Source organism: Pygoscelis adeliae, unplaced genomic scaffold (assembly GCF_000699105.1).
Source record: "Pygoscelis adeliae isolate BGI_AS28 unplaced genomic scaffold, ASM69910v1 Scaffold423, whole genome shotgun sequence".
Classification (NCBI taxonomy): Eukaryota; Metazoa; Chordata; class Aves; order Sphenisciformes; family Spheniscidae; genus Pygoscelis; species Pygoscelis adeliae.
Window position 1 is genome coordinate 159,131 of NW_008824415.1, and position 21,906 is coordinate 181,036.

At 56.8% G+C, this 21,906-nt stretch overlaps 1 protein-coding gene across 1 annotated transcript in view; it reads left to right on the top strand.

Annotated features, from left to right (window-relative positions):
• Positions 1-17,691, top strand: part of MYRF (myelin regulatory factor) — a 41,650-nt gene extending 23,959 nt beyond the window's left edge. The window contains exons 8-26 of the mRNA XM_009320871.1: positions 2,459-2,654; positions 2,941-3,017; positions 3,311-3,421; positions 3,766-3,856; positions 5,451-5,651; positions 6,327-6,435; positions 7,040-7,149; positions 8,657-8,817; positions 9,347-9,419; positions 9,719-9,807; positions 10,007-10,075; positions 12,736-12,821; positions 13,064-13,225; positions 14,337-14,630; positions 15,207-15,294; positions 15,637-15,711; positions 15,848-15,950; positions 17,267-17,341; positions 17,605-17,691. Of these exons, the coding sequence (XP_009319146.1) occupies positions 2,459-2,654; positions 2,941-3,017; positions 3,311-3,421; positions 3,766-3,856; positions 5,451-5,651; positions 6,327-6,435; positions 7,040-7,149; positions 8,657-8,817; positions 9,347-9,419; positions 9,719-9,807; positions 10,007-10,075; positions 12,736-12,821; positions 13,064-13,225; positions 14,337-14,630; positions 15,207-15,294; positions 15,637-15,711; positions 15,848-15,950; positions 17,267-17,341; positions 17,605-17,691 (2,257 nt within the window). The remainder of the gene's footprint in view (positions 1-2,458; positions 2,655-2,940; positions 3,018-3,310; positions 3,422-3,765; positions 3,857-5,450; positions 5,652-6,326; positions 6,436-7,039; positions 7,150-8,656; positions 8,818-9,346; positions 9,420-9,718; positions 9,808-10,006; positions 10,076-12,735; positions 12,822-13,063; positions 13,226-14,336; positions 14,631-15,206; positions 15,295-15,636; positions 15,712-15,847; positions 15,951-17,266; positions 17,342-17,604) is intronic.
• The last annotated feature ends 4,215 nt before the right edge of the window (positions 17,692-21,906 follow it).

Here is a 21,906-nt window from a genome sequence, read left to right on the forward strand (position 1 = left end):
CTGATACCTGAAAGCAGCTTCTTGCCTCCGATCCACCCTAGCGCGGGGAGCCTGCTTTGGGGGATGCACCAGCCACAGCCATCGGGAAAACGCAGAGAAAAGGAGCCTCTGAGAAGGGGACTCTGGAGGGACCAGGCATTTCTAGAAGACAGAGGAAGGAGAGACTGACTGTCTGTCCTCTCTCGACATGTGTTTAGCAGCCATCAGTTTGAGTGATGTTAACCAGAGCACGTTTTGGAAGCATCCGTGGTTTGGAAGTTCAGTCAGTCCCTCCCTCTCCTCTGCTGTCTCTATTAAAAACCAGCAGGGCAAGTGGTGAATGCTCGGGGGTCTTGGGCAGACGGAGACAGGGGGGGGGGGTCTTGGTGAAAGCCATCAGGAAGGGCTCCGGCACCCCTGGCGTGAGCGCAGAGGGTGCTGGGGCCAGCCCAAGCCACAGCTCGCCATGAAGAAGAGTCAGAGGGAGAATTCGGGACTGAGGCTGGGAGGAGGGTGAGAGCGGAGGGGAATTCCTCTCGTGCTTCTGGGCTAAGGTAGTGCTCTGCTCCCACTGTCTGGTTTGTGTTCAGGGCACGGCGGCAGCCCCGGGTCCCTCGGGTGCAGTAAATGAGTAGTAGTTGCTCACGGTCATCCCGGCATTATTCATGGCTGCCTGGAAATACCCACAGGTTTCGTCCACATTAACCCTTCAAGTGTGTGTGGGGGGGAGAATGGCTTTCTTCCCAGAAGAAAGGAGGTGGCCAGCCCAGGGACACCAGGGAGCAAGGGTGACCAACAGTCCGTTGCTGTCAGTCTGTCCACCTCCCCTCCCATTGCTCTAGGCAGTATCCGTCCATCTGGCTGGCTGTATTAAGAACTGGAGGTGGAAGTCAGAAGTGGTTTGCTTTTGTGGAAGAGTGCTCCATAATTTTTAAGCCTAGAGGCTAGGCTGAGCTCCCCTTTACCTCGTCCATAGTTCTTTAATTAAAACCAATAGGATTTTGGTGTTCTGCTGGAACTGCTCGATGGGGAGGCGGGATGAGAGGCGTCTCCTTCCCCGCTGCGTAGGGTGGGCAGCGCCCCGGGGGCCCACCAGCCCAGGTCTGGGTTTTTGGATGGTGAGAGAAAGGGGACTCGCTGCAAAGGCCACATATTTCCCTCGTTCCCATGGTAACCAGCCCATTAAGGAGATGTAGATTAAACCTCCCCAGCTGGTGTGTGTTCATCGGGCAGCCACGGCCCCCTCCTCCTCCTCCTCCTCCTCCTCTGGACGTGCCCGCTGGGAGCTGGAAGCTTTTCGCAGCAGCCGGAGCAGGTGGTTGTGATTTCGGCAGGAATCCGGCACTCAGGCGGTACCGCCTGGTAGCAGGGCCAGCGCAGGCGACGTCGGGAATGCGACGGGTGAAGCGAGCGGAGGTGTGGGACACCCCCCCGCCCCCCGAGGTCAGCCTGAGCCGCTTCTTCCAGCGAGCGGCATTAAGGGGTCTGCTCCAGGCTTTGAGCAGGCTGTGGAGCTTGATACCTCCAGTGTGTGTTGAGCCAGGGCTGAGCAGCTCCACTTTTTAGGAGCGGCACTCAGAAAGGAGATGCTAGCCTGTTGTGGCTCATGTTATTCCATGTTTATAGTATTAGTACTGTAGCGTAGCGTATAGAGGGGTGGTTGCCCCAGCATCCTCATCAAACCCTAGTCACAGGAACCGTATTCCCTTCCAGTCGAAGACCCGCCTAAAGCAAAGCTTGCAGCTTCAAGGAGGTATGGGCCTTCTCTGAACTCTCATCCCTGCGCAGCAGGATGGGTTGCTGCGTGGGCTTAGGCAAGGCGTTGGGTTCATGTCAGGCAGTGCCTGCCTGTGCCGATCAGCCCTGTGAGCACCCGAGAGCAGCGTCAGTGCAAGGCAGGAGGGACAGCATCAGAGGCTCTCTCTTTTGCCCCGACACAACCCTCCTTCCCCTCCCATGCCCCTGCTGTGCCTCAGGATTATTTTGTTAGCTGTATGCGTGGGTAGAGGTAGACATCTTCGCAGTCGGCGGTGAGGTGGGACTGTTCACGACACAGTCGCTATTCATGCGTGGTGGGACATGGAGGTGAGCTGTCCCCCCAGCCCTTCCCACCCCCCGGTGGGGTGGTTTGTGTGCATCCGCACCCCGGGATGTGGCCGTGTACCATGCCCTACGGACCCCCTCGTTGCCTCTGCTTAGAATCATAGAATCATTAAGGTTGGAAGAGACCTCTAAGGTCATCGAGTCCAACTGTCAACCCAACACCCCCATGCCCACTAAACCATGTCCCTCAGCGCCTCATCTACCCGTCTTTTAAATACTTCCAGGGATGGTGACTCCACCACTTCCCTGGGCAGCCTGGTCCAATGTTGAACCACTGCTTCTGGGTTTGTGGCTCATCCTTCCCCCCGCAAACCTCTCGCGAACCTCTCGTGGTGTGCACGGGGCTCTGGTCTAACGCCTGCTGCCTTTTCCACAGCCCGATGCTCACGTACCGCGTAGATGCTGACAAGGGGTTCAACTTCTCAGTGGGTGACGACGCCTTCGTGTGCCAAAAGAAGAATCACTTCCAGGTCACGGTCTACATCGGCATGCTTGGAGACCCCAAGTATGTGAAGACCCCCGAGGGCCTGAAACCCTTAGAGTGCTTCTACCTGAAGCTGCACGGAGTGAAGGCAAGCGGGAGCTAAGGGCCCGTAGTGAATCCGGCAGGGAGAAGGGGTGCTTGGCAGATGGCTGGGATCGGGCAACAGCACGTCTTCGCGTGCTCAGTTGTAGGGGAGCGCGTAGGAAAGTGCTGAAGGCCAGAACAAGGCAGATCTTGAAACGCGAGTCCTAAGATGGACTCAATAGGAGGGCTGAGCAGAGAGATGGCCTGTGCAGAGTCTGGGGAGAAGGGGGTGGGAAGGGGAAGGTCTCAGCTTTCCGCTCTTTGTCACGTTCCCCCATCTTTCTCTCCAGCTAGAGGCCTTGAACCAGTCGATCAATATAGAGCAGTCACAGTCTGACCGCAGCAAGCGGCCCTTCAACCCTGTCACGTGAGTATTGCCCAGGATATGTTCGTGTGGGGGAATTGCTACCAGGGAATAAGCCATAGCGGGAGAGGGTGGGGAAAGGGGCTGAGTCGGAGGCCTCGGGATGGTACCCTGGGTATCACACTTTCCAGTTTTCTCCTCTGTTTCCCACAGCAAAGTTTTCCTCTCTTTGCATTCCCCACTCTGTGCCCAGTTCATAGACCTGCCTTGGTGGAGCAGGCCAGGAGACGGCCATCCCCCAGAGAACCTCCTCTCCAGTGGTGTCCTCACTCGCTCCTCTGTTTTCCTTTCCTCAGGGTCAACCTGCCTCCAGAGCAGGTCACCAAGGTCACCGTGGGGCGGCTGCACTTCAGCGAGACCACAGCCAACAACATGCGGAAGAAAGGCAAACCCAACCCAGACCAGAGGTGAGGAGCACAGATGCCTTCTCCAAGCCGTTCTAAGCACTCAAGGCCTGTGGATGTGCCAGTCCCCGGGTTGGGGAGTGTGGCTGGAGGGAGGGGGACATGAGGGACAGGTCCTGAATTGCCCGTCCTTGTCTGTGTGGAGGAAAGGAGGTGTCTGCTGTGGCCACAAGAAGTGTCTCCCCCACTCTGTGAGGGGTTGGGGACAGTGCCTGTGCTCCACAGCACAAGGAGAGGGGACGTGCCAAGCCCACCACGACAGCTTGGTGCCTCGGCCTCCAGAGGGGAAGCAGACTCAGCAGTTCCCAGTGCGGGATGGCACCCTGACCTCTCTCCCCTCTTGGCAGGTATTTCATGCTCGTGGTAGCCTTGCAGGCACACGCGCAGAACCAGAACTACACGCTGGCAGCCCACATCTCTGAGCGCATCATCGTCAGAGTAAGTCCCTCTCTCCTCCCTGAGCCTCGATGGGTGCCCCACAGCCCTTTGCTGGATGTCCCGGGCAATCCTCCTACCTTCCTCTGGCTTTTCAGTGCTTTCTCCACCCAGCCTTTGCCTACCTTCTCCGAACCGTCACTGCCTTGCTTGTAGCTATACCTATCCGTACCTGGGTTCTGGCTCCAGCCTTTCCACAGCTGCTTAGTCAGAGCAGCCTCAAAGCATGCAAGAACCTGTTGCAAGACAGGGAAGGCATCCCATTCTCCCAAGGTTGGACCAGTGTCTGGGGCAGAGCTGTTGGGAGTGGGGGAACAGTGTCGTTGGGACTCTCCACCAGGGACAAGGCCTACAGGTGCAGGGAGACTGGGTACCTTCCCAGGGCGGCACCTTTTGCACATGCTAAGGTGGCAGCGCTCAAATGGGAGTGCAGAGGAGCAGGAAGAGATAGGCACCATCCCCAGACTCTCCCGGGGCCCTGCTAGAGCACTCAGCTGTGGGACATGGAGGCAGGGTGTAGAACACAAAGAGAGGGACCTCAGAGTCTGCAGACAAGTAAGTCCACAACGAATTACGCGGCCTCCAGTGTGCCCAGCGCAGAACTGCAGGGAGTTGCAGGCAGCCTGGACTGCCCCATCTCAACCTGCGAGTGGGACACAGAACCACGGCAGCAGGGCAGAACCCCAGGATTTCGGACCCGGGAGCAACAGCCACGTCACTTGGTCTCCTGCTGTCCTGCGTGATTCTGGTTGGGGTTGTTGGAACAGCTCTGAGAGCTGTGATAACAGGCAGCTCAGGAAAGTGAGGATATTCCTTTAGGGAGAGGAGCAGAACAGGCATAGCCTTGGTGCCTGCAGAGAGAGGCTTAGACAGGGCCAGCAGATGAATGCCAAAGCTGCCTCTGCCGTAAGGGCAGGCTGGGACCTGTTCCCAGGGCTGGCAGTGGATCCCTGCCCCTGCCACTTTGCCTTGTGCTGCTACAAAGCTCTGTCTCGCACCTCCGTGGCCTTGCTTGTCCCCTGCTGGCTCTGCCCTGCCTGTCTATCCAACTCCCTGCTGTCCCTCCTGTGAGGCTGGGGCTGCCACAGCTCAGCCTCGAGGTCTTCCTAGGGCTGTAATTCAACGTGCTGTGGGCTGGAGAGGGCACCCGTGCCAGGATCTCGTGACCTGGACTGATCATCCCAAAAGCCCCTTCCCACTTCTCAGGGTACCTGGATGAATATGCTCCAGTTTCGGCTGAGATCTTCCCTGTCCCCGTTTCCCTTCTGTGGAGTAAGGACACTGCTGTGCCATCAGGGTCCTTCTGCTTACGCCAAGCTTTGTTTCGCAGCTGTTTCCCACCCACGCTGCTGCAGTAGGGTGCCTGGCGCTGTCCAGGCCACCAGAGCAGCCTGGGGCTCTCTGATGTCCATCTGTTGCCCATGGCCTCTCCTGCTATACAGTCCTTCTGCAGCGTGCGTAGAGGGATGGGTCTGTGGGGCTCTCCCGGCATCCTCGCTCTGTCCACATCTCAGAGTGCCTCTGCCCAGGCAGCATTTCTCTCTCCCTGGTTTTGCTACTGCTGTTTTTCAGTCCCCACTTCCCTGTCTCTCCACAGGCCTCTAACCCCGGCCAGTTTGAGAGTGACAGCGATGTGCTCTGGCAGCGGGCACAGCTCCCTGATACCGTTTTTCACCACGGCCGGGTTGGCATCAACACAGACCGCCCCGATGAAGCCCTCGTGGTCCACGGCAACGTGAAGGTCATGGGCTCGCTGATGCACCCTTCAGACGTCCGAGTGAAGGAGGACATCCAGGAGGTAAGAGCCAGGCAAACCAGGCTAGGTTTGCGGTGGACAGGGGTCTGAGGAGGCACCACAGAAAGTGTGAGTGTCCTTGTGAGCCTGTTTCAGCTGCTGACTTTGACATAGTCCTTATGGGCAGCCTGAGCTCCTGACCAGATGGGAAGTGCCTTAAGAAGTCTGTCTGTCCCTGGCTGTCCCGAGCACAGCCTGTCCAGCGTTTCTTAGGGAACGTTGACTCTTCCACTGTTAGCCAGAACTAGCAAATGCAGAAGTTACAAACCTGGAAACATCAGATAGCACACTGGGGCTTGCCAGAGCATGGGTGAGAGGCTCAGCTCTGCTCTGAAGTTGTCTCAGCTGGATGTGCCTGCCCAGGAAAGCTGGGTACCATCACGTCTCGTATTTATGAGAACTGCCTCTGCCCTGCGCCTGGTTGTGCAACGGGACTCGGTCTCCTCCTGGCTTCGCTACCCAAGGAACTTGTCCAGTGACGAGAACTGGAGATTAACCCCAGTGCAAATGCTGTTTGTCCTAATAGCTGGTCTGAGCAGGGTCCAGGGCTGTCTCGTGAAGGGCTGTCTCACAAAGGCATTACCATGAGGCATAGTGGGTTTTGCTGCTTGGAGTCAGTCATGGGAACTTTAGAAGCGACACCCCGCTTAGGAGTTGCATGCGTCTGTTTTGTCCCAGGTGGACACCACAGAGCAGCTGAAGAGGATCTCCCGTATGCGGCTAGTACACTACAACTACAAGCCCGAGTTTGCAGCCACGGTGGGCATTGACAACACCTCTGAGACGGGTACGGGCCCCGCGTCACACCACGGTGACCTGCTGGCGTCTGCAGCACTGGACCTTGCGTTCCGCAACCTACAGCGGCATTTTGTCCATGGTGCCAAGCGGCACTGCCCTGCCTTCCCTGGCGGCTGTACCCAGCTCCGCCCTGGGGCAGCCCCCCAGGCGTGGGGTGGGAGAGAGGGGGCTTCTCACCACCTGAAGTTTAGGCATCTAATGAAATTCCCTCTTGGGTGAGCGGGAGAGAAGATGGCGCTTCCCACAGGTGGCTTATAGGGCTTCTGTGATAAGGCTTCCCCAAGTACCCCCCTCCCTTCAGGGGTACAGCTACACACTGCGGCGGGGTGATGCAAATACCCCTGTCCACGTAATCTGGGAACCAGCCTTGTCTGAACAGCCTCTGCTCTTCTCTGGCTGAGCCTGTGTGGGCTGCCCAGGCCACGGGGCCTCCAACGAGCTCTGCCTGGCCCTGTACAGGCTGGGATGAGGGGAGGACAGCCCTCGTGTCATCCCCAGCGAGCAGGGTTCCTTTCCGCATGGGCCAGAGAAAGAGCTGTGGCAGGAGGAGCCCTGTCCAGACCCCCTTGACCCACTGTGCTGTTTCCACGCAGGCGTCATTGCTCAGGAGGTAAAGGAGATCCTCCCTGAAGCTGTGAAGGACACCGGGGACCTGGTCTTTTCCAATGGGAAGACCCTTGAGAACTTCCTGGTGGTGAACAAGGTTGGTGGCAGCCGGGAGGGGCAGGGAGGCTGTTGAACCTGGCTCAAGGGAGTTGTGGAGCTGGAAATGGAAGAGGGAAAACTGCGATGTCTGGGAAATGCTTCTAGGCCAGCACCGCCCATATGAGTTTCAGACCTGGCTGGTCTTTCAGATGTCAGGAGCAGCCCTGGGTGGACGGCAGACATCAGCAGGGAGGCACTAGCCTGTGATGCTGGTGAAAGTTGGCAGCATCTCCCTCAGGAAGGGCTCCTTGTTGGCAGCCTCCTGTAGGGAGGCTCTTAGTCATAATCTCTCCTTTCTAGATAAGATAAGGTGGTTATGTCAAGATAACTCAGAGCACCTGGCTGCCTGACCTCTCCATAACCTGTGGCAGCCTGTTTGCTGCTCTGGGCATCGAGGGGGCAGCCTCCCATAGCACACATCGAGGGGACAGCCTCCCAAAGCTGCCAGCTCTCTCCTGCGTCACTCTGTCCAGAGTAGGAATGGCCAGGACTGACCTCAGTGCCTTGTTTCTCCTTTGTGGAAGCCTAGATCCCTGTAGTTACATCACCAGCTAGCAGGAGCTGTGAGCGTGACCTTTTCTGTCCCATCTGCACGTGGCCAGGCCGCTGCTGCCCTTTGTTTCTGTGTACAGCCCTCCTCCGCGGGCCGCAGCTCAGCGTCAGCCCTCCGACAGGAGCTGGTGCACGCTGCAGAACAGCCTGTCACAGCAAACTGTGTGGTCTGCTCTAGCTGAGCTCTCCAAAGAGGCATCTACCTGCTGCTGCAAATTATCCGTGGTGTCCCAGATCCTCTGAGCGGGGTGCTGGACCAGCACACCAGTGAGATGTTTTGCCTCAGGGAGCTCTGTACGGGGAAGTGGAGTGGCAGAGCCCGAGGGTGGATAAGGGGCAGGGGTGGTAGCACGGTGCCGGCAGGAGTAGCTGGGATGTGGCTGCAGCTGTGCTGGAGGGAGATGCTTGCGGTGGAACGCCCTGCCTTTACCAGAGGGGCTGCAGGAGGAAGGTTGCTCTCCGGAGGCTTCTGGATTTGGGCTCTCCATTGGTCCGGATCAAGTGGCTGTTGGATAGTGCTGCAGAATAACTCCAGCAGCTTGCACTGTAGAGCAAGAGACGGAGGGCTGGGGAGGGGCGGAGAAGGGGTAGATGGGGAGCATTGCTCATGTGATTTGACCAAGGGCTCCTGATGAAGATGGGACAGGCTTTGTGTCTGTCCTTTGTGACTGAGGAGGCCTCTCTGGATTAGCGCCAGCAGGAGACCTCAGGGATCCTGCACCAACATTTACTGTTTCGGTTGGGTTTGAAGAGGATACCTCTTGTTCTTGCATCCAGGGGCTGTAGAGATCTAGATGTGCCGTGCTGGATGATTCCCTGCCCCCAGAGCTGGGTGTTGTGTGGTCTTTCCTCTGGGGCAGGGCATGGGAGAGCAGTCAGGGCGGCCAGATCCACGGGAGCAGGAGTGCCTCCACGTGCCAGGCCACTCAGACTGCTGACCTGTTCCCTGGCAGGAGCGCATCTTCATGGAGAACGTGGGAGCCGTGAAGGAGCTGTGCAAACTGACAGACAACCTGGAGACCCGCATCGATGAGCTGGAGAGGTGGAGTCACAAGCTGGCCAAGCTCAAGCGGCTGGACAGTATGAAGTCAACCGTGAGCTCTGGGGCGTTCAGGTACGGGCGTGCTGAGGGCACGGGAGCCAGAAGGGATGTCTCATTTTGAGCCCAGGCAGCCCTGAGTGACAGCTCGGTTTAGGAAAGGGGAGATGGGAAGGACTGGTGGGGTGTTGGCAAGTTGTCATTTGGCCTGGGGTACATTCAAGGACCTGAGATTGGTGAGACAGGTCTGGCATACACGTGCCAATCTCCTGCTTTCAGACCAGCCCAAAAAACCCCAGTATGAAATTGTCTCCGTGTTTCCCTAGAGTACACGAGTGGCTTTCTCAGGGCAAAGAGTTTCTCATGCTTCCAAAATCGTCCTACTGGCCCTGGCCAGCTTATGCAGGTTTGGGGGCAGAATTCAGGCTCTCTGGGCAACGGGCCAGCACTGCACCTACCCCCCGAGCAGATGAAGTGACAAGGGTTTGTGACTGTCCTGCCACACAGAGATTCCTCCCCTACCAGAGAATCACATTTTTTCCTGGGAATGGCTTCGAGTGCTGTCCCTGCACAGCTCAGCTCCGTTCCTCTTTTCTCCTTGCAGCCAAACTGGAAGCCAGTTCAGCCGTGCGGGAAGCGTGCCCCACAAAAAGAGACCCCACAAAGTAGCCAGCAAGGTAAGGGCCCGCTCCCAAAGGAGCAACGCTGTGCAGGGGAAGGTGGCCTGTCTAAGAAGGGTTGTCTGCATGCTCCTTGTGTGTTTTCTTACACGTGCTGCAGAGGGAGAGACCCTGTCTGCTCCCATCTCCATGATCTCGCCTTCCTTTTTGTCCGTGCCTAATGAAGACGTTCTACGGCTTCTGTGCTGAGGGGGTTCGGGGCTTGCAGGGGAGCTTGGGATGGGCTGGGTGGGATCCGAGCGAGGACCGGAGCAGTGAGGAGTCCTGAGCTGATCTTGGGGGTTTTTCTCTTGCAGTCACCGTCGGTTGTCCCCGAACAGGCCTGCATCAGCCAGCGCTTCCTGCAGGGCACCATCATTGCCCTGGTCATCATCATGGCGTTCAGGTGAGACCGCGCACCCGGGCTGCCGCTTCTCCGCTGTCTCTCGCCAGCTCATCGGTTTGGCCCGTGCCATCCGTGGGGCGTGTAGCGAGGGGCTGCGGACCTGCGGCTTCTTTCATGGGCTGAAATCCCTTGGAAGCAGGTCGGTACCGTGACGTGCCCCATGCCCGTCCTCAGCCTGTACCTCTCTCTTTCTTTCCAGCGTGGTGTCCATGTCCACGCTCTACGTGCTGAGCTTGCGCAGTGAAGAGGACCTTGTGGATATCGATGGGTAGGTACTTCTGGGCTCTCTGGGAGGGATGTGGTGACCGGGGGAGTCTGAAGCACAAAAAGCAGTCGCTACGGGGTTATTGACCACGGTTCCAGTGAGTCAAGCTGTAAAGCCAACCAAACACGTCCGCACATCCAAGCCTGGTGTCAGTTAAATTATCATGAGCAAGAAGTGAGGAACAGAGAAGGAGAAGAAAAAGACAATACCCTGTTGTTTGGCTGCTCACATAGCCACTCGTGGCCAGTCTGAACGTTCTTTGGATGTCTCTTCAGCTGGACTAAAACAGCGTCGTCCCACTGATTGTGGACCAGTCTGTATTAGGCAAGAGTTTTCTTCTGCAAACAGCGTCCTTAGTGTGGAGAGAGCACTGAGGGAACGGCCCCAGCCTGGCAAGCGTGCTCATGGGCAGCCTGCGCTGGGCGTTCAGTTTTGGCACACTTCACTCCTTTGGGAGCTCGCGTTACCAGATAATGAGTCTCTTTTTCTCTCTCTCTTCTCCCTATCCTATTTCTCTCCCTCCTGTTCTGGCTAAATCTCTCACCCTACCCATTTTCTTTCCACTTTGTCTTTAATTTTCCCATTCTTGTCTTTTCATTTCCATTATCTTCCATATCCTCTCTCATTGCCCCCCTCCTCCTCCTCTTGTACCAACCTGCCTTTCCTTCCCGTCTCCCTTCACTGTCCTGTAGCTCTTTCGCTGTGCCCACTGCCTGTCTCCTGGCCCTCTTTCGGCACAGGGGTCCTGGGGTCCCGGTCGCTCTATGTCCACGGTATGTTACTGTTTCATTATACTGTTATTTAATTGCTGCATCCCTTCTCTCAGTTCCTCTTCTTTCTTCCATCTGCACGACAGAAGACCAAGAATCTTAAGCAAAATTGAAAGCAAAGAAAGGGAAATGAATATACTTCAGCAAGTGGGACTCCGGGAGGAAGGAATATGGACCCTGTCAGGAAGGGGAAATTAGGATTAGGAGATTGAAGAACCAATTAATCAAAGGCTAAATAAAGAAATGACATCCCTCAGGTAGGGCAGGAGCAGACAGTTGAAAAGAGTGGAGGGAGTACGTAAAAAGGATGACGGCTTTGAGGAATTAGCCAAAAAGCTGTTCCTACCCTCTCTTCATATGTGAGTAGCTTTATTGTGGAGGGTCACTCTCAAGTACAGGACCGCTTACTGTGCAAAAGGAGGACATAAAAAACCCCCGAAGCTGTTTCTTTTTATGAGCCGTCACCGCTGGGAATGTTTGGAAAGGTACTGACGCAGGGAAAGCTGGCTGAGTTACTCATTAGGTACAGACCTGTAAAGCACCTCAGTTAATGGGATCTGCAGGGCTGCTGCAAAATAACTTCCCTTAAAAGTAAAACAGGCCCTACCTGTCTGTCAGCACCCTTTGAACAAAACACTGCATAAAGAGCGGTGCAAGGCACAATTAATTTGTTCTTTTAAGAACTCCACATCAGAGCGTTTCTCAGGAAGCTATTAAAAAAGTAATTGCTTGTGGGATGCAAGATAAAGCCGTGCATGGAAAGTGTTGACGAGGCAGTGGAGGAACATGAGGGATGGGGGTAGGTTTTTGGCTGGGATGAAGGTTAGCTCCAGAGGCTGGTGCTCACGTTCCCTCCAGGAGACTGGCGTTGCGTCTCCTTTCACCAGAAACAGAAAGACGTGTAATAAGACAAGTCTCGCAGGTGACAAAGCGGTATTTTGATTTCTCTAAATGAGTGAAAGCTCCGTTTATCTTTGAGAAGCCTTGAGCAATGCTAAGGGGACAGGCAAGACGTGGGGTACAGGACAGGCAAAACGTGGGACAGATAAAAGGGAACTGCTCCTGTGCCTGGGCAGGGTCTGGACAGGTAAGACCTTGAACATCTTTGTTAGGAGCCCAGTAAAAATTTCTGCTCAGTGGGCAGCTACAGCGCGTGAAGGCAAGAGCCTTGGTGTATCCCATATCTCTGTAGGCGGTAGCTGGCGCCCAGAAGTGGTGTTGCTCTGGGCTCCTTGTGCAGACGTGGGAGAAAAAACAGCCCGAGGCAGCGGTTCCTCCCCTTTCACATCTGCCTTACCCTCGGGAGATGCCTGCGGTGTCCTCAGCTCAGGTCTTGGTAGCTTCAGTGAAACACCTGAAATTACGTGGGATGAATCTGGGCGGGATTGTGTGTATTTCTGAAAAACAAGATGAGGAACAGTCTGGCTCCGAGAGATAAGGGGCACCTCCCTTAGGCAATGGTGAGTGCTTGGAGTCCGTTACGGCCTAACGTGTTGAGACCCGAGCACATAAATCCACCCCGGCGATCACTGCTGGAAATCAAGTCCACTGAGTACACCCTGTTCCACAGTGAGCGTTGAGGGAGCATAGCTGGTGTCCTCTGAAGCACCTGGGACTTGTCCCTGCCAGACGTGGGACTGCTACACGATCGGCTGTGGCATTTCCTAGCTCTCCTTGCTGTCTTCATGGCTTCCGTGCCTCCCTCCTGCCTTTCCTTTCCCAGATCACTCCAGTCCGTGCTCCTCCTCACCCTTGCGCTCTCTACGTCTGCTCTTGCTCCATGTCCCTGGTCCCATCGCCCCACTCACTGCTACAGCCGCTTCTCTCTTCACGTACAAGTGACACCGTTGTCCCCCATGGTAGAGGTTTTCACCGTATTTTCCTGCATTTTAGGTCAAGCCAAAACTTTGATAAAACACAGATGGTGCGATCCACAGCTGCGTCGGACGGAGCCAGTGGCAGGACCCCCACGCACCATGGTAGGTCGCGGCGGGGCAGAGGGCCTGGCAGACGCACACGATGGTGGGGGGGGGGGGGGGGGGGAGGACGGGGGCGGCGCCGCTCCTCCGCGCCAGGGGCTTGCTGGCACCGTGCTGCCTTCGTGCTGGGAGGTCCTGGGGCTCTGGTTTTGTGGGAGGGATGCCAGGGGCGCTTGGTGCTGCTCCTGTTAGATGCCTCTCCCCTTGACCTGCTCCACGTGTCCCTGCTGTTTGCCCTGCAGTCACAGAGGACGCGCGTGACTTAGTCGCCGGCTCACCTGGTCACAGCGTGCTAGCCTGCTTCAGCCCACCGTGTTTCTCCATGTGCTGCTCTGCTGCTCCCACCAATGTCTCCTCTGTTGCCCTCTCTGAGACCAGCCCCACTCATGCCACTAACCGGACAGGTAAGTACCAGCCCCGGCACCCAGGAGGTGCTGGAACAAGGCCGAGGCGTGCCTGTCCCGCCATTGCATCACCTCGTACCCCCCGCCCCCTCTCACCTCCTGTCCTACCACTGCCCGTTATGAAAAGGACGGGCAGCCTGCCCTTCAAAATGTGCCCGCTTTCCTCCACACCCGCTGCCTGGGTTGAGACCCGCTCCAGGGGGCAGCTGCGGGGCAAGGCGGGACTGCCAGGCTGAACAGCTTTCGCTGCCCGTGTGGCACGGCGTGGTTCAGACATCCGTGATCATAGAATCATTAAGGTTGGAAAAGACCTCTAAGGTCATCGAGTCCAACCGTCGACCCAACACCCCCGTGCCCACTAAACCATGTCCCTCAGCGCCTCATCTACCCGTCTTTTAGATACCTCCAGGGACGGTGACTCAACCACTTCCCTGGGCAGCCTGTTCCAATGTTTAACCACTCTTTCAGTAAAGAAATTTTTCCTCATGTCCAATCTAAACCTCCCCTGGCGCAACTTGAGGCCATTTCATGCTGCCAGGGGTAAGTGGGAGCTGGAAGGTCTTTGGAGCTGCCTGCTTTGCCAGCACAAGGTCATGAGAGGCTATGCCAGGCTGGCCAGCATGCCCGAGCAGCCGTACCTTGCAGTCTGAACTCATTGTTCTTCTTGCTTCGAGCAGGGTTTTGACAGGCCAGGAGGTGTGCTGCCTCTTTGCTGCCCGAGCGGGCTTTTTGCAAGCTCGCTTACCCCATCACCGGTCACTGTTGCAGGAGGAGCAGCACCTCAGGCAGTCACTGCAGAGCCGTAACACCCCTGGAGTCATGCCTTCACCCTGCCTTAAACACCGTGCCCTTCCCGAGCACAGGGCAGTGCCCCCGCTTTGTCCCCACAGACTGCTCCGGCTTCCCTTTGCTGCGAGGATCCCACCGGCCCCTTCAGGCACAGAGGCTGGGAAGGCTCAGCCGCTCGCAGTGGGGTGATACGGGAGGTGACACGGGGACGGGACGAACCCAGAGCTGGTGGCTGTTCTCTCTGCACTGGTCCCGGAGGTCGGGAGTGCTGCCAGCCTCTCTCTGCCTCTCGGCACAACCGTTCTCTCCCTTCTCTTTGCAGACCAAAGTCAGACCTCGCTCCTGCCAGTGACAAATATCAAAGCCAAATCCAGGGGCATCACCGGGAAAGCGACCTCCTACACCAAGTGGCCAAAGACACCTGACAGGTCTCAGAGCTTCGGCAGCCCCAATGCCAGCCCCTCCTCCCCCTTCACCCACATCCAGGGCAAATCCAAGTACATCTCCAACCTCTCGCTCTCCCGCAGCAACTCCCCGCTGGGGCAGGCCCGGCAGCGGCGCAGCATCAAGCAGCCGGTGAGCGAGTGGCCCCGCACGGAGGATCCCGGCACGGATGGTAGGTGGACCCTATCTTCTTCCCTCCCGGCAGCGGCACCGTGGTCCTGGGTTCTCTCCTGGGGTATCCTCAACCAACTGGGTCTCATCTGTCCTGCACAGCTCTCACCGCGTCCCCATCCTGCGGCTTGTTTGCCCCCAGCTCTCCCAGAGCAGCCAGATCCAACCTCCAGCCCTGCCCTTCCTACCCCATGCTGCCCTACGATTTCTGGCCATACTAGCCAGTTGCTAGTTCCCTTCTGAGGCTGCTGTACCGGCACCTCCGTTCTTACCCCCATCTTGGCTTGCTCAGCCATTTCTAAATCAGATCTAGAGGAAGAAATGCACAGATTCAGTCACGCTGGCAGCAGAGAGAAAGGGGTGTCGATGACCAGCCTTTGGCATAGTCTGGGGCACCCCTTCTCCTGGCTCTCCGTGGCTGGACATGGTGTTAGCGCAGTCTTGCAGCAATCTGACCCCCTCTCTGAGGACAGGGTGATGAGGAAAGGTGGTCTCCATGCCAGGCGTCCCCTTCCAGCCCTTCTCGCTCGGGCTACCCCAGCTGCTGTCCCTAAATAGCCCGTTCTCCCACCCGCAGGGCCAAGCCCAGTGCTGCACTCTGTCCGGATCGTGGAGATCAACATGGCCATCCAGTCCCAGTACTGCGCAGCCGCCGACGCGTGCAGGTGAGCGAGGCAAGGCCGGCTGCCAGCACTTTGGTGGCAGCAGCACGGTGGGAAGCTCCAGGGGAAGCAGCAGATGGGCAGCTCCTGGAGCCTTGGGTCGTTTTCTGCCATCACCCCAAGGCAGCCCGTGCTGCTCCTTGGACAGAGGAGCTGGGGCTCCGAGTCCTTCCCTCAGAGCGCAGGAAGATTGCGTTTGATGATGAGCTTGTCCTGGGGAACCAGCCTGGGAAGCCCTCCCCCCTCTGAAGTCTCAGCCCAACAGAGACTTCGGGTCCTGTCCTGGCCCTCTCGCAGCCGCCTGAAATGCTGTGGTGAGATCTAATGCTCTCTCTGTGTCCCCAGGACTGGAAACTTCACCTACCGCATCCCTGTCAACCAGCTCACAGCAGTGAACACCAACCTCACCCTGGAGATGAAGTGAGTGGACAGGGCTCATCTCTTAGGTGTTTCGGTACCCCCGAAGTCAGCTGGATGCTGTGCCATGCGGCCATGGTGTCTCCTGCCTGAGCTGGGGAGGGGACAGCAGGGTCTCACTGTGTCTTGTTCTCCTCAGCTCCTCCTCCGCTGTGTCCATCTCCCTTTGTGGCCTTGTCTCCAGCGACCCCTGCCAGGATGCTGCGAGCACGAACAGCTCCACCGATGCCACAGACGCACAGGTAGGGAGGGAGGGAGGGTACGGCTCACAAAATCCACACGCGTTGTGTCATCCCAGCACACCACCGATCCCTCCAGAAGGGGCTACAGCAGGGCAGCACGGGAGCTGCTGGAGGGAATTCTTGCTCAAACGTAGCCGTGCTCCGCACTGGCTAACGTCAATGACCCTCAGGCATCCCTGCAACCCTCGCAGGGAGGTGTCTGTAAACCTGATACATAGAATCATAGACTCGTTTAAGTTGGAAGAGACGCTTGAGGTCACGGAGTCCGACCGTTAACCGAACACTGCCAAGTCCACCGCCACACCATGTCCCGCAGCACCACAGCTACAGGTCTTTTCAATACCTCCAGGGATGGTGACTCAACCGCTTCCCTGGGCAGCCTGGTCCAATGCTTGACAGCCCTTTCGGTGAAGAAATTTTTCCTAACATCTAATCTAAACCTCCCCTGGCACAACTTGAGGCCGTTTTGTCTTGCCTTATCGCTTGTTACGTGGTCACTCGTATGAAATCATCCCATCCGACCCCCTCTGCATGAGCACCAGGACTGTGGGGAAAAGACCAGGCTGTAAGCTGCCGTAACGCGTCCTAATGAAATCCCTTCGGGAGGATTTTGCAGGTCTGCACGCGCGGCGCCTGCATCAGGCCCCTCTTACCCTCGAGCGCCTCCTTGCCCCTCTCGGTCCAGCTCTGTCGCTGACCTTGGAGAGGTTGCTCCCCCACTCGGCAGTACAGGCTTGTGTCATGGAATCATAGAATCATGGAATCATTAAGGTTGGAAAAGACCTCTAAGATCATCGAGTCCAACCGTCGACCCAACACCCCCATGCCCACTAAACCATGTCCCTCAGCGCCTCATCTACACGTCTTTTAAATCCCTCCAGGGACGGTGACTCCACCACTTCCCTGGGCAGCCTGTTCCAATGTTTAACCACTCTTTCAGTAAAGACATTTTTCCTCACGTCCAATCTAAACCTCCCCTGGCGCAACTTGAGGCCATTTCCTCTCGTCCTATCGCTTGTTACTTGGGAGAAGAGACCGACCCCCACCTCGCTACAACCTCCTTTCAGGTGGTTGTAGAGAGCGATGAGGTCTCCCCTCAGCCTCCTTTTCTCCAGGCTAAACAACCCCAGCTCCCTCAGCCGCTCCTCATCAGACTTGTTCTCCAGACCCCTCACCAGCCTCGTTGCCCTTCTCTGGCCGCGCTCCAGCCCCTCGACGTCCTTCTTGTAGTGTCGTTCCTTGCCAGTCTGGCCTGGGAGAACGTCCCCTGATGCTCAGCCCCGATCTCATCCTAGCTATTCTGTTTTCTTCCCCAGGAAACAACGCACCGTTGGCCTCTCGTGATGATGTCTTTCCGGGAGTTTGCCTACCACTTCAGAGTAGCACAGCCTGTGAGTACCAGCAGCTGCTTTGTCTTTCCTCTTGTCCAGGGCCGAGCGGAAGGAGAGCAATGGGACCGCGGCAGGTTTAGCGGCCACGTTGCGCTGAGAGCCTTCCACAGCCCTCTCCATCGTGGCTGTTGCCTTCCGCAGTTACACGGGGTAGTGGGGGTATGAGTTTTCTCTGCCCCAGCGCATAATTCATGCACAATTTCCCTCTCGGAGCACGCGTCCTACCCCTGTCTGTAAGCTTTTTTTTTCTCGCTCTCTCACAGGGCCGAGCCAACTGCAGCACCGCTCCCGAGCAGATGGGACACCTTTTCACTGACTATTATTTTCAGTTTTACTGGCTCTGTGAGTGAGTCCTGGCAGCACCAGTGCCCTCTGGTTGGAGAGAGGAGGGGGACTGGTGACACTGGGGAAGACTCCTGTACACCCTCCTCCACTAGCCCCCAGCCCCACCTTACCCCCGTCTCCTGCCTGGGGCGTGGAGCTTGGTTTGGTTGTGGCTGGTGACGCAGGCACTGAAGCACAGCACACGCAGAACATAGGACCTAAGCCACAGAAACACAACCAGCCCTTGTGGTATCTCCTGGGCTCACCTCGCACCGACTCCCACCGTCCCACGCCGCCCCAAACGTCTCTCTCCTTCCCTTACGGGGGACGCTTGCGTCCTCCGTCACTTCTCCCTCCCCTTGCAACACTGGATTTGAAAGCATTACACTGGACTGAATGTGGATGGGTCTGCCGCGTCCCAGTCCTGTACTGGCCCAGCGGTCCCAGATGTGCCACGTCAGTTCTTCACAGCACTGGAATTGCTCAACACTGGAGCCCTTTCCAAGAGCAAAACGCTGGAGTTTGGCCTGGAAAGGAAGGCTGTGCCTGGACGTACTGGAAGTCGTACACTGGAGTTGCTGTTCCTTCTAGTTGGCCCAGGGCCATCCCCCGCAGCCCCACTCCACAGACCCCCCGGAGACCCCAGGACCCGCGAACGGACTGTCCTCTGTGGACAACAAGAGAAGGCGCAGCTTCAGCGTCAGCCCTGTCTGTCCCCCCTCCTCCCTGTACTCTTACCGTTCACCGTACCCAGGTCTGGATGGACAAACTCAAGATGCTGCTGAGGCTGTGCCCAGGCCAAACCACGTGTGGGGACACTTGCCATCAACCCACGGGAGAAAAATTACCGCGAGTCACCTGCATTCAGTGTCGTGGGACCCGGGTTTTTTTTTTTTCCGTTTGGCAGCAGCGTGTGGCCTCTCGCAGTGTGTGTGTGTGGAGCTGCCTGGTCGGCCCTCAAGTCAACGCAGCCACCTCTGCCCAGATGCGCAGAAGAGAGACCACTGGCAAAGCCCGGTGCGCCCTGCGGAGCAAGGCTGGGCTGCTGGGGGGCGCGTGATGTGGCTTCGCCGCACGCCCTGGCTCTCGGATCTCTGCCAGGCACTGAAGAGGCCGATCCTCTCCCACAAAGCGGGGAATGGCAGCGACTGTGGGCCCTTGCCGTCGCTGTTCTCGGAAAGCAGTTATGTTGAGTGTATTTTGGGTGTTCTACTGTTACAAGTTCTTAACTTGCTAAACTACTGAATTTTTTTTTATTTTTTTTTTTAAGCCGTATAAAAATGGGTCTCTTCATTCTGTCCCTATTGAGCTATGTGTGTCTCGCACAGGAAACCAAAGGGGGCCACTGCTAAGCTCCACGTTAAAGCTTGACTGCTACAGCGGTGCTGGGACACGTCAGACCGACCGACCAGCGCGTGTGCGCGTCCTCCCCCCCGTCCTCCTCCAGCGCCTCTTGCTAAAAAGGAGACACCTGCGTTCCTGGAGGCTGAGCCACCGCCAGGTTCTTACGTCTGAGCTGCGTTTCTCTGAGGAGACAGCAGCCGCCGCTGGGGAAGGGCGGTGAGGGGGAAACGCCACTCGCCAGGCCTTGAAGCACACTCTAACGCTGGCTTCGGAGAAGAGCACACCTCACCCCTTGCAGCCCCGTCACTGGACGCGGTCAACTCAAACCAAACTGGTTTTGGGAAACTGCATCGGGCTCTGGCTGCTGCGTTTTGTTGCCTTCAGCGGAGACAGATGCAGCAACCCCTTTGCCAGCTGCAGGCCCTGTTGTTACCAGCACCGAGGAGCGCGTGGCTGGCTCTGCTGCTCCGGAGAAACAAGCTGCAAAGACCTTTTTTTTAATCCAGCTAGAGAGATGGTTCCTGCGCACGTCTCGTGGGACCCTACACGCAGCCTTCCCTCCCCAGGCCGGGGGAGCGGTTTTATCTCCTGTCACCCATCTCAGAACTTCTGAGCTTGTCCCAGCAAAGCAGCCGCAGCCCTGCAATTCCTCGTGACATCGCTGGGAGTTGCCGTCTCTGCCGCCGAAGGACCTGGCTCTCCATTTGTAGGGCGGTTTCAGGGGCAGGTCTTCATTCCCACTGTACGCCTGCAGGCAGCAGACGCTTCACTACACACTGGTGAAGCTCTCCAGTTACTAAAACGCACTGAAGCCTGGGCAGGCAGGAACCAGTGGGTGCCCAGGTCACCGTATCCAGGGGAAGCAGCCAAGCAGGAGCGAAGTTAGGGGCCTTACCCGACTTTGGGGAGCTCAGCGGGAAAGCAAGAGGTCCCAAGGCTTGGGAGTACCTACGCGCAAGCAGGTCAGCTCCATGCTCAGCAGGATTCCCTGGTTCTCCCTGCAACTGGGAAGGAAACCCTCCGATGTAGCTCTCTGGAGAGGCGGCTCAGCGCTCTTCCCTCCACCTGCCCCGAGCTTTTTTGCTTGGCCTTAAACGGGGAAGTTACTTTCTTGGCAGCTTTTCTTCTCCACTTGGCAATCAGTGGCCCCAGTCTGGCACGTCCTTATTCAGGCGAGCGATGCCACGTGCTCTTCGACGTCTGCTCAGCTGAGAGGTAGCCTTCGCAGACCTGCTGTTTTCCCCCCGTAGTGTCGAGCTGGGCTAAATGCCCGTGCGTTCCTTTAGCCCCTGAAGAGGTCACGGGGCGGTGCTGTGAGGGCCAGAGCTGAAAGCACCGCCTGCAATCGCCACCACCAGTCCAGCCCCTCGCTGGTGGTCCCGGCTGAGGTCAGCCGAGACCCAGGAGTACATCTCGCCCCGCCGCGGGGAAAGCCTCTCCTGGAGGGGAGAAAGCAATCAATCGCTAGAAACGCGCTGGCAGCGGTGGCCCAAGAGGGGATTGGGGTCTCTCAGGTGTCCCTGCGACGCTTAGCCATGGGGTTTATGAGGGCCCCTGGCAAACCAAGTGCCTAAGGGCTACGGGAACATCTCTAGTGCCTTTTTCTGCTGACAGGACTGCACGAGGGAACGGCGGTTTCCCACACGTCCGGAAAATGCTGCGTGCCGCAAAAAACAGTGGCCAAATTAGCTTAAGAACGGAGATGAGCCAACACCTAAAGTGCGAAGGCCGGCCCTACCCCCGTACAGCTGTTTCACAGCAGAGCGGCACCGGGCTGACAGCAATCCCTGGGGTCGGAAGAGGAGAAGGGGCTCAGAACGCAGTTTTTAGCGTCTTACATTGCCATCGTATCTTTTTGTCTTAAAAGTTCATCACAAAGCGTACGCCAGTTCCACCAGCCGCTGCACAGCAAGGCAGAAACGAGCTCAAAAGGGTTTTTGTGATTACGAAAGGGTCACCGGATTGCTTCCAAGCCTGCGGAAACAGCTGTTCGCATAGACACAACCCCCCTCCAAAAAAAAGGTGTCTCTGCCCTAACTGAAGCTGCGTTCCCCATCCCCAATCAGTAACAAGAGAGTTAACAATCAGGCCTTTCCCTGCGTGAGACGGAGGGAGCTCTGAGCCGACGTCTCCAGCCCTACAGCTCGGGGGAAAAAACCCTCCCTTTCCGCTGGAAACTAGACGCTTCATCTCTCTAGACATTCTTGGCAGGAAGGAAGACAAGTGCGGAAACGAGGCCGCCTGCCAAAGTTTGGCTGTTTTCGGAGTTTGTTTCAAAAGCAAATTGACAAACATTCTGTCCTGCGGTTAGAGCTTAAAGCCTGTAAATAGAGACTGTGCCACCACCGCGAGAATTAAGGAAAGGAGGAAAAAAAAAAAAAGTAAAGCACTAATTTGTTTGGTTTAAATGTCGCTGTCACAGCTTTAATCACTGTATATTGCCAGCAAGTTTGTAGAGTTGCATTCTTAGCAGGTATTATTGATTATCGGTTTTTATTTGTAGGGAACGAGCGTGGTTTCCCTCCTTTCTTTCTGATTTATATTTATATTTTGCTGAATTTGAGCGCCGAGTCTCCGGATTCCCCACTTTTTTGTTTGGCTTATTTAGACTTTGTTTTATGCTGGAGGTAAATATGCCCATATAAATAAATATATAAATACTGCTTTGTATCCAAGGACGGCTCCTGGCGCGTTCCTCCCTTGCTATGAAATAACGGCCTTTCAGTGCGGTAGCTGTAAAACTGCCTCCCGCAAGACGGAGGAACCCCCGTGTCGTTAAGCAGCAGGAGTTTCCAGACGTGCCCACGCAGGGTCAGAACGGCCCCGGCCGGCGGCTGCTCGCTGCTACCCAGCGTGCTTTTGAGCAGGTAGGAAAAGGAGCTCTCGCCGCTCACGCC